The following is an 11165-nucleotide window of genomic DNA, read 5'->3' on the forward strand; positions in this document are numbered from 1 at the left end:
AAGTTCTTCCTAATGTTTAGGTGGAATCTTCTTTCTTGTAGTTTGGATCCATTGCTCCGTGTCCGCTTCTCTGGAGCAGCAGAAAACAACCTTTCTCCCTCCTCTATGTGACATCCTTTTATATATTTGAACATGGCTATCATATCACCCCTTAACCTCCTCTTCTCCAGGCTAAACATGCCCAGCTCCCTTAGCCGTTCCTCATAAGGCATCGTTTCCAGGCCTTTGACCATTTTGGTTGCCCTCCTCTGGACACGTTCCAGTTTGTCAGTGTCCTTCTTGAACTATGGTGCCCAGAACTGGACACAGTACTCCAGGTGAGGTCACACAGTACTCCTGTTTGTGATCTCGGGAGTTTCTCTAGGCCTCTTTTATTTACTCTCAGATTATGTATGCATGCTCAGAGTAGTAGTCTTTGTAGTTAAAAGAATTTCTTTTGATCTAACTTTTCCCCCAGGTGGGTTTGTTTAAATGCTCAGAGGAAATCTGATTGGTTCTTATGAACACTCTGCAAAAAGTTCTTTTGTGAATAAAACGGCCTGGGCCAGGGGATCTGATGGACAAGCACAGAGAGACATGATTATACGCACCCTTCCCAGAGTCTTGCTGGTTCAAACCTCTGTGTGTATTCTAATTAATCAGGGTTCAATCCTTCCTTTACTTTCTGAACGCAACAAGAACAGTTTCAGGTTAAGTACGGACCTCTGGAACGAATTAAGTACTTAACCCAAGGTACCACTGTAATTAATTATCATTATTATTATTAATAATAATTCCCTGTTTTAGGTTAGACGGGGGCCAATCGAGAGGGGGACAACAGCAAGCAACAGTGTCCAAAGGATTTTATTTTCTACGTTAAAAAAAGGAAAACAGAAACAGTGCCAATTTCTTTAATAATAATAGTAATTTAAAAAAAATTTTTTTTGAAGGAATCCAAAGAAAAGCTCTTAGGGGGTGGGAGGTCTCCAAACCCCTTTCCCGCTTTTAACACCCCAGGGATCATTTATTCCCAACAAGGCATCTCAAAAATTGTCAATGCCCCCTTTTTTGAGCACCCCCTTCTCCAGATGTGGGGTACCAAGGAGGTGGGATAGAACGGCAAGTTTCTGAGTGCCCATTTGCCCCCACCCCTAATCCTGAAGAGGGTCTGCGGAAGGCGGGTTGCAGGCTGAGCAAACCAGGAGCAGGAAAGTGGGGTTGGGGGTGTCGCTAGAGACCCCCAACTGTAAGAGGAAGCCCTGACCTGGCCTTGCAGCGGGGAGAGAAAGAGGGGGTCCTCTTTTCCGCTGAGCCACTCATCTTTAGAAATCAGACCCTGCTTCTAGAAATGCAGCTTGGGGGTGCGCATCTATTCAAATTTGTCTGTCCATCTATCCCAGAGACCTTGTAAAATATCGAGGGCAATCCCCCCCTTGCAAAGCAACTTTCTTGGCACTGGATTCATGGCGACCCTCCGTGGGGCAGGTGGGGGTGCTCAAGGGCGACGCCCCGGGGGCATTCACACACCCTTCCTACACTAAAGCCAACTCAGCCCCCCCAAGACAAATTTCCTTTTGCTAAGCTCACAAACATGCAAGAATCCCCCCAAATCCCCCCTCCCAATATTTGAATTTAAAACCTTCTGGAAGCCAAAAGGGGGGCGAGACGTTGCTAACCTGTGCTCCCTCCACAAAGAGATCTACGCGTATCGCCATGATCTTTTAAGAAAGAGAGGAAACAAAGAATATCCTATTTTTCACCTTAGCTGTAATTTCCCAAAGTCATGGCCCCCCCACCCTGCAAAACACACATGATCCCATGCAAAAATCCCCCCCCCCCCCAGTTTTTGCCCTGCGCTAGAGATCCCAGACGAAGGCACCAGAGAAGAGCCTGGCAAAGGGAGAAAGAAACAGAGACAACAACCCAGGGAGGTGGACACAGAAATCCATTTTTTTTGGGGGGGGGGTTGGTGTTTTTTTGCAAAAATAAAGAAAGAGAGAGGGTTTGCTCCCCGCCCCCCCCGTCCCCCCCCCCCAGAGAAGGCCGTGGTTCTGGAGTGAGGCTTCTTCCCTGGAAACGTAGCATCTCCCCGGGAGAAAATGGAATTTAAAAACTGCTGCACCAGTCGTGGATCTTCCCGGGGGTCTCAAGGGGGCAGGAGGAAGAAGAGGAGGAGCAGGAGGAGGAAGGGGAGACTACTGGGGTGGGAGGGGCTGCCTCTCTAACATGCAGGTTCGGGGGTCCCCCAACCCCCCCATTCCTGCCCCCCTCCCCGCACTCCATGAGCAGGAGAAACAGCAACACAAACATGGCTTTTCCAGTTTCAAATCTTCTTTCCTGTCCAGCCAAGGAAGGAGGTCCTCTTCCGACAAAGGGCACCCCTGGAAGGAAAGCAGGTGGTTTTGTTCTTTAAAAAGGGACATGCCCCATAGAACCGAAGAATCCGGATAGACTGTCTCTGGAGCTGGAGGCTCCACATGTACAGGAACGGAGCCTGGGCTGTTGGTTCAGGCCCCAAGGGGATCCATCCAGCCCAGCTTCCTGTCCCAGCCTTTGGATCAGGCCAAAAGGGGCTCATCTGGCCAGGCTTCCTGTCCTTGCAGGAGTCTGGATAGACTGCCCCTGCACCTGGAGGCTCCACAGTAAGAACCTGGGTGCCGCATCAGGTGCAAGGGGGTGCATCCAGCCCAGCTTCCTGTCCCCACACTGGGCAAACGCTCCATAGGACCTAGGAGCCCAGGTAGACTGCCTCTGGAGCTGGAGCCTCCACAAGAAGCCCAGCGGCTGCTGCCACATCAGGCTGTCTGCTCCTGCGTCTGATCATTTTCCGGGAACACCAGAGACCACCTCACCCTGCGACAGCTAGCACGTCAGCCCCCGCACAAGGTCCCCGGCACACACCTTCCGACCCGCCTCATTCCTGCTGCTCCTCGTTGCTGGCGCTGGGCGTCCGGCTGCGGATCTGGCTGCGCAACTGCTCAATGAGTTCCGGGTTCTGCTGCTGCATCTGCTGCGCAAATTGCTGGCCCCTGCAGAGGGAGGGAGGCACGTCAGGGGGGGGCCCTGGTCAGGATGCCGGGCATTTTCCCGCTGCAAAATGCGCCGGAATATCCAGGCAATCTGTTCAATTTAATAAATTCATAGCCGTCCACCTGCTCCGGGGTCTTCGAAAGATTTAATAACCTCAATAAATCCATAGCCAGGAGACTCTGCGCAACTTGAATTCCCACTGAAGGGTAAAGAGTTCATACCACAAATGCAGGCAGAGACTCTGCAATATTGTGGCCTGAATTCGGGGACACCACCTGCCAAAATATTTGAATGGGAAGCATGTATTTGTGGTCAAATTATTGCAGGTTCATCTGATAAAAATAGATTTTAAAAAAAAGGGGGGAGAAAGGAGCAGCAGTTCTTCAAGAGTGGCAGGAAGGTTCAGGGGCAACCCAAGAAACATTTTTTATTTTATTTTATTGACTTATATACCACTCTTCATCATAAGATCTCAAAGCATTTCCCATTCAAACATTTCAGTCTAGGGAACTACCAAAATCATGTTTTCATTTGCAGAATATGGGTGGATATCTTTTCAAAATTAAGACTATCTTCACTGTTTTCCCCAATGCACATCTTACCAATAAAAAAGACTGGTTGGTGCAAGCAAGTTTTTGTTCTGCAAATGCCGCCCGGAGAAAAAAGTTTGGGCGTGAGACCAGGGTTCAGATCCCGCCCACTTGGACTGGGGGGCCAGCCGCTCCCTCTCAGCCTAACCAACCTCGCAGGGTTGCTGTGAGGGGGAGTAAATGAGGAGGGAGGGAGAAGCAGCTGGAGGTCCTGGAGAGGAAAAGCAGGCAGGCAGATGCAAGGCTGCTGGCCAGGTGCTGTTGCTCAGAGCCGGGAGGGTCTTTCTACTCACGCTTGGATAAGGCTGGCGAGGTCATTGGGGGACGCGCCTGCTCCTGGCGCTGCCATGGGGTTGGTGCCACCCGAGATCATCCCAGACATCCTTCCAGCAAAGAGGGCAGGAGAAAAGAAAAGGGGTCATTGCCACAGGTTGCGAGAGTCGGAAAGGTCCCCCAAAGGTCATCCAGCCCCACCCCCGGCAAGGCAGGGAGCGCAGCAATCCTCGGAGACTCTTCTGAATGGCAGGTTGGCTCTCTTTCAGGCAATTCTGAAATCTGCAGGGACCCTGCCATTTGCGGGTGTCAGAAGAAGCTTTAAAAAAAGACCCCCCACCCCTTCCCTAAAAATCAGGTGTTTCCCATACTTACAATTGCTGTACCTGCGGATTGTTCATCAGGTTTGATGCCTGTTTTAATTTTTTTTTAAAGGAGAAAAGTGGAGGGGAGAGAAAGAGAGAGTGGTTGGGGAATCTTCGTTTTACTATTAAATTTTTATTATGAATTCTGTCTTTGTTTTCTATTGCAGTTTTATGCTTTGAAGTGCCCTGAGATCTATGGTTAGAGGGCAGCATACAAATTTTAACAACAACAACAACAAGATCCTTATTCCTCCAATAAATCAAAACACCAGCTCAGGAAGCAGGGCTAGACTCACCATGCTCATGAACCCGGGGTTGTTGAGCAAGCCGGCTAAGTCGAAGCCTCCAGCACCTCCTGTCTGAAAGGCAAACAGAACCGTAGAGTCAGAAGGGACTGCCAAGGATCATTTAGTCCAGCCCCCCGCAAAGCAGGAACCTTTTGCTCAGTGTAAGAGCAAGAGGAGGATTTACACACCACTGTTTCCTCCTAGGAGCTGGTGTGCAAAGTTCTCCCCCTCCATTGACATCCTTGCCATGACCCTGCAAGGCAGGTGAGTCTGAGAGGTGGCAATTTGCACCCTGATCTCTTCCCGTTTAATCCTCACAGCCACCCTGCAAGGGAGGCCAGACCAAGAGAGGCACGGCTGGCCCCCTAGGTCACCTGGAGGCTCTATGGAAGAGGGTGGGGGGGGTGAACACCAGTCCCTCGTGGGTCCTGGCCCAGGTGCTCTAACCACTGCACCACTGCTGCCTCTCCTTCTCACCGGGCTTGGAGCCTCCTTCATTTTCTGCTCCGTGACTTTGAGGTTCGACTTGTACGTCTCGTTATCTGGGTCAAGCTCCAGAGCTTTTCTGTAGTAGACAACGGCGTCCGAGAGTTTGTTCAGGCTTGACAGGGCTAATCTGGGAGCAGGAGGCAGAGAGAGAGAGAGAGAGAAGGTTGCCTGACCGAGAAGGAGCACCCTGAGGTCCAAAAGCCGTTCCCTGGCTTCTCCCTTACAGGCCACATCCTGGGTCCCCCACTTAGGCTGAAGGGGCCAGTGGGGAGGGGGAATTACCTCTCCCGCCCCACCTTCCGCCCCCCAAGATGCTCACCCCATCCTGCCATAGGCCTTGCTGTATTTGGGGTCGATGTGGATGGCTCGCTCGCAGTCCCGGACAGCCCCGGTGTAGTTCCCCAGCTTGCTGTAAGCGGCAGCCCTGCGGAGGAGAGAAAGAAAGATGCTCAGCGCTCACACAAATGGCACCCTAGAATCATGGCCTTGGAGGGGACCCTGAGGGCCATCTAGCCCAACTCCCTGCTGTCCCATGCGGAAATCGAACCTGCAACCCTGGCATTCTCAGCACCACACTCTAAGCAATGGAGCCCTCCAGGCTGACAGGAAGGGGGAATATAGAGAGAAACAAACATACAGAGAACATTACACACACACACACACACACACCCCTACAAAAGTGGAGAAAGAGAGAAAGATCTGCCCATCCCCCACCAGCTCACCGATTGCAATAGTAAACTGCATTGGACGGATTCAACTCAATGGCTTTCCCATAGAAGGAGACGGCACTTTCAAAGTTTTCCGCCTTCATCTGCTCATTTCCTATTGAGAAGGGAACAAGGAAATCCTAGAGTTGGAAGGGACCCCGAGGGTCATCCAGCCCAACCCCCTGCAAGGCAGGAATCTCCGCTAAAGCATCCAGAGCTTTTTTTTTCTAGAAAAAGAGGTGCTGGAGCTCACGATGAAGGAGTTTCAGTAAGTGCCACACTTTTTAACCAAAAGAAAGGTGCGGTACTGCAGATCCTTGAGAACCGCCTGGAAAAAAGCTCTGAGGATGAGGGTGATGATCCCTGGCAGGCCCTCAGCTGCGGGGCTCCCTCCCCATGGAGACGCGTCTGGCCCCCTCCCTGTGCGGCAGCCTGGCTGGAGCTGGCATGGAGTGCCTGGAGGGAGGGTCTCACCTTCGGCCTTCAGCCTTTCTGCCTCTGCGGCCTCTTCTTCTGAGGGGGTGACCGGCTCTGAGGGGGGTGGGCTTGGCTGTGGCTCCTGAGGCGCACCAGGGCAGAAAGAGAGAAGAAAGTCAGAGCTCAGGAGGTGCCTGCCCAAAGGACCCTTCTTGGGGCAGGCAGGATCACCAGGAGGGCCCCCCAGCGCTCATCCAATCCAACCCAGTCATGCTGCCACTACAGACTACCTGCTCCCCCCACCCAGTCTCCCTCCACTCTGCCAGCAACACCGCCTGCAAAGACACCCCCTTCTCCCCTCCTCTTGCTCCCACAAACACCTACCTTTGCTGCAGCAGCTTCGAAAATCTCTGGCAGGGTCTGGGACAAGGCGAGGCTGCGGTCGTCCGTGGAGACACCAAACGCTGTCTCGAGGCACTGGATGGCGACTGCAGGAGAGACAAAGGGCTCTGTTAACCCTGCTCCCCTCATTTACGGCTCCACAGGGAGGCGGGGGGGGGGGTCGGTGGCAGGACACGTTTCTGGCATGCAGAAGGTCCCAGGGTGGCAGAGACACTCAGCTTCCAATCTCAAACGCCTCTGCCCACTCGGCAAAGACAAACCTGGATGGGGCAACCAAGCCAGACGGGCAGGGTATAAATAATAAAATTATGCTGACGATTATTATTAATTAAATTTGCATCCCATCCTACAAAACAGTCCACTTTTAAGGAAGCTGTGGTGCCGCGTTGTGTGTTTTAATGGATTAGATCGATCGATCGACATCTACATAGATGTAGTTTCAATTTCAACGATGTTTGATCACTTTTAAATTTGTTAATTTGTGGGAAGCTGCCCAGGGTGGCTGGGGTAACCGAGTCAGATGGGTGGCATATAAATAATAAATTTGTTGTTGTTGTTGTTTTCCTTTGTTTTTAGCAGTTTCTGTTTTATCTGCAAGCTGCCTTGTGTCCTGTCGTGGCAAAAGGCAGGATATAAATTATTATTATTATTTTTAAGAGTCAAATGTTGGGCGAGAAGGTTGGGCCAAAGGGGCCCCCGAGGCCTAAACAGGAAAACATAGAATCAAACTGAGCTTTTTCCAGCTCCCATTTGCCCGTCCTCCGCCCCCCCCCCACCTTCCAGGCTCTCCTGGGCATCGGGTGAGAGTCCGCCATGATGCAGCTGGTCCTGGAGGAACTGGATGATGGAGAAAGCCAGGCGCCTCTTCTCGGCCATGCTGGGGCCCCAAGGAACTCCTCTTGGTGGCTGGAAAAGAACAGCAGCACACAAAGGGTTAACGGTCAGCATTCAAAATCTGCCAGGTCCAACTGGGGCCACAGGGAGATCTCTGGGCACCAGGTTGGAGATGGGCATCTCCGTCTGGCTGGCCCCTAAGCGGTTCAGCAGAAGAGCTCATTTCTATCCCAAGGAGTCCATGGTTCACCCCCTCCTCCATTAAGCCCTACAACAACCCTGCGAAGGAGGCGAAGAGGTTGTGACTGACTCCAGAGTGGGGATTCGAACCCTCATCTCCCAGGTCCCCGTCCGACATTCTCACCATCACACCCTCACTGGCTTGCCAGAGCACTTCTGCAAGTAAATAAGTACAGTGGTACCTCAGGTTACAGACTCCACTAACCCAGAAATAGTACCTCAGGTTAAGAACTTTGCTTCAGGATGAGAACAGAAATTGTGTGGCAGCAGCGGGAGGCCCCATTAGCTAAAGTGGTACCTCAGGTTAAGAACAGTTTCAGGTTAAGAACAGACCCCCAGAACGAATTATGTTCTTAACCCTAGGCACTACTACTTCCGGGTTAGAGGAGTTTGTGACCCGAAGTACCACTGTATAGGGAAAGCCAAAAGTCACTTAGAGAAGGTCCTGAAATATTCTCCTTGAAGCTGACAAAAACCAGGACATCATTGGATTTCCTTCTACGCCTTCCTTTCTCGCAGATATGGTCACACTGTAGAACTGACGTAAGGTTTGTCTGTTTGCATTGGGATGCCTCTTTGGAAATCATCTCCAGATTCTGCAGGGCAGCTCCCCAAATCAAGGAGCAAGTTGTACCTCTGGGCTTGGATCCCGTCAGGTGACATTTTGGATCAAGACTCGGGACTGCACCACTCTAAAACACACTGATTTCAACCCCTGATTTCAAAACAGTGCTGATTTTTAACCGCTGGTGCAAAGACTGAGCTGATTTTAAGCCACTGATTCCAAAACTGCACTTATTTTAAAGCCCACTGATTTTGAGTACTGATTCCAGAACCATGCTGCTTTTAATAACAATGATAATAATTCATTTTTTTTACCATGCCCATCTGGCTGGGCTTCCCCAGCCACTCTGCGGAAATCAATTTCAAAGTGCACTAATTTTAACCACTGACTCCAAAACCACCACTCTTTTTAAAAACTGATTCCAAAGTGCACTGATTTCACCACCGATTTCAAAACTGCCCTGATTTTTGCTTGTTTGTTTCTCAGAATTGCTGAGGCCATATCATCTATTCTGCTCCCCGCTCCAGTCTAGGGAGAGGGTCTTGCCTGGAGCGTCTCCCCCACCCCAAACCCCCTCCAGCCCATGGGTGGTGCTGCATCAATCAAACCAGCCATGCTGGTGCCCCCGCTGCCCAGAAGCCAGAGAGACCCTCCTCACAAGGGAAGGGGTCTGCACAGGGGTCCCTCCAACACCTCGACCTTCTCGGATGGGCACCCAGAAAGGCAGGCTTTGCAGCCCCCCTGTCTCATGGGATTGGGGGGGGGGCTTTTGTTGAAGGAAGGAACATAGCATAAAGTGAAACAGTGAAAACTGGGACCTCGTGGTTTCTCACAGGGGGTTTGGCTGGACAGGCATGCATCCAACAGGCACGTCCTTCTCTCCCCCCCCCCCATGTACCACGTGGAGATGCAGGCATGGAAAAAGGCTGCACCTGCTGGACTTCTGTCTGTTCTGGGCCCCCCCCATTATGTTCTGGGGAAGGGGAAAGGATGCCCCCCTCCGCGCCCCAACTCTTTCTCCGGGGAGAGGGAGGAACTCAACAGTACAGCCCCGGACACACAGAGAGAGAGAGAGAGAGACCCCCCTTCCCCTCTCAAGGACCCGGCTGCCTCCAGGGCGGAGGAGGAGGAGGAGGAGGAGGAGGAAGGGGCAGCTCCCCACTTGCTTCGAGGCAGAAACCCAACCGGTACAGCACCCTGGCCACCAACCCCCCCCGCCTCAGGGCGGCCCCTCCCCCCGGGAACAAGGGGGGGCCTTCCCCGGGACCCCCGCCCGCCCCCCCCTCTCACCAGCCCTCCGTCGCCCCCGGCCGCGCAGGAGCCAGCCAGTCCGCCTCCCCCGGTGCGCAGGCGCGGACGGCTCCCCTTCCCTTGTTCTCCGGCCCAACTGCGCAGGCGTGGCTGAGAAAGGACTGCGCCTGCGCTCTGGAGCACCTTCCGCCAGGCGCCGACGCCCGACTCTCAGTCCGCATGCGCAAAGAGGCCCCTCGACGCGCTCAGGAACGCGCGCGCGAGAGTGACGTAACGGACTCTCTCATCCCCAGCGCATTGCATTCCAGAGATAGATGAGAAGGTTAGAGTGACACAACTCCTTGTCTGCATAGGGCGTTTTCGGGTTCACAGTGGAGAAATTCTCCTCCTCCTCCTCCGAAGAGGGTACTGGGAGTTATAGCTCGGTGAGGGGCGAACTACAGTTCCCATGACCCTTTGGGGCGTGGGGGGGTGTACTTTAAATACATGCTGTATGTATACACCGGTCTTGCTAGCTAGGGATGATGGGAGTTGTAGTCCCAAAACAGCTGGAGACCCAAGTTTGTTAAGTTTGGGAAAGAGTATCAAAGTCCCGCTGAACACTTTCTTCAGACTGGACACACCTCGGACTGCAGTCTTGTGGTTTTTAAGGGTTATTATATTTTTTAGAAAACATCCCAGGGCAGCTCAGTAAAAAGGAGCTCAAGCTGTGAGTTACAAGAGACTTGCTACATTGTCCAATGTTTGCGGAAGACCAGGCTGAATCTGAAAAACTGGCACACAAGGGCCCTGCAATGTTGTCCAGTGTAGTTGTCATAAGCGTGTTGCGAACCTACAGCTGGCCTAAGACTAGCAGCAAGCGCTACCAAATGGGCATCTGATAATAATAATAATAATAATAATTTATTATTTGTACACTAAAATCACACATTAAAAACTTTCCTGAACAGGGCTGCCTTAAGATGTCTTCTGAATGTCAGGTAGTTGTTTATCGCTTTGACATCTGATGGGAGGGCGTTCCACAGGGCGGGCGCCACTACCGAAAAGGCCCTCTGCCTGGTTCCCTGTAACTTTGTTTCTCGCAATGAGGGAACCGCCAGAAGGCCCTCAGCACTGGATCTCAGCGTCCGGGCAGAATGATGGGGGTGGAGACGCTCCTTCAGGTATACTGGGTTGAGGCCAATTAGGGCTTTAAAGGTCAACACCATCACTTTGAATTGTGCTCGGAAACGTACTGGGAGCCAATGCAGGTCTCTCAGGACCGGTGTTATATGGTCTCGGCGGCCACTCCCAGTCACCAGTCTAGCTGCCGCATTCTGGATTAGTTGTAGTTTCCGGGTCACCTTCAAAGGTAGCCCCACGTAGAGCGCACTGCAGTAGTCCAAGCGGGAGATAACCAGAGCATGCACCACTCTGGCAAGACAGTCTGCGGGCAGGTAGGGTCTCAACTGCATACCAGATGGAGCTGGTAGACAGCTGCCCTGGACACAGATTTGGCCTTCACCTCCATGGACAGCTGTGAGTCCAAAATAACTCCCAGGCTGCGCACCTGGTCCTTCAGGTGCACAGTTACCCCATTCAGGACCAGGGAATCCTTCACACCTGCCCACCTCTGGTCCCCCCAAAACAGTACTTCTGTCAGGATTCAACCTCAATCTGTTAGCCGCCATCCATCCTCCAACCGCCTCCAGACACTCACACCGGACCTTCACTGCCTTCACTGGTTCTGATTTGAA

At 52.3% G+C, this 11165-nt stretch overlaps 1 protein-coding gene across 1 annotated transcript; it reads right to left on the bottom strand.

Moving 5' to 3' along the window:
- Positions 1 to 825: 825 nt before the first annotated feature.
- Positions 826 to 9696, bottom strand: SGTA (small glutamine rich tetratricopeptide repeat co-chaperone alpha). The gene is made up of 12 exons (XM_083422057.1): positions 9469 to 9696; positions 7316 to 7445; positions 6522 to 6625; positions 6195 to 6279; positions 5736 to 5835; positions 5333 to 5437; positions 5002 to 5140; positions 4534 to 4596; positions 4248 to 4285; positions 3893 to 3982; positions 2881 to 3008; positions 826 to 2360 (listed from the first exon to the last, which is right to left on the bottom strand). Exons 2-11 carry the CDS (start codon positions 7413 to 7415, stop codon positions 2894 to 2896), a joined length of 939 nt encoding a protein of 312 aa, XP_083278183.1. The 5' UTR covers positions 7416 to 7445; positions 9469 to 9696; the 3' UTR covers positions 826 to 2360; positions 2881 to 2893.
- Between the last annotated feature and the right edge of the window lie 1469 nt (positions 9697 to 11165).

This window comes from Podarcis tiliguerta (assembly GCF_965153285.1).
Source record: "Podarcis tiliguerta genome assembly, chromosome: 18".
NCBI classification, from domain to species: Eukaryota; Metazoa; Chordata; class Lepidosauria; order Squamata; family Lacertidae; genus Podarcis; species Podarcis tiliguerta.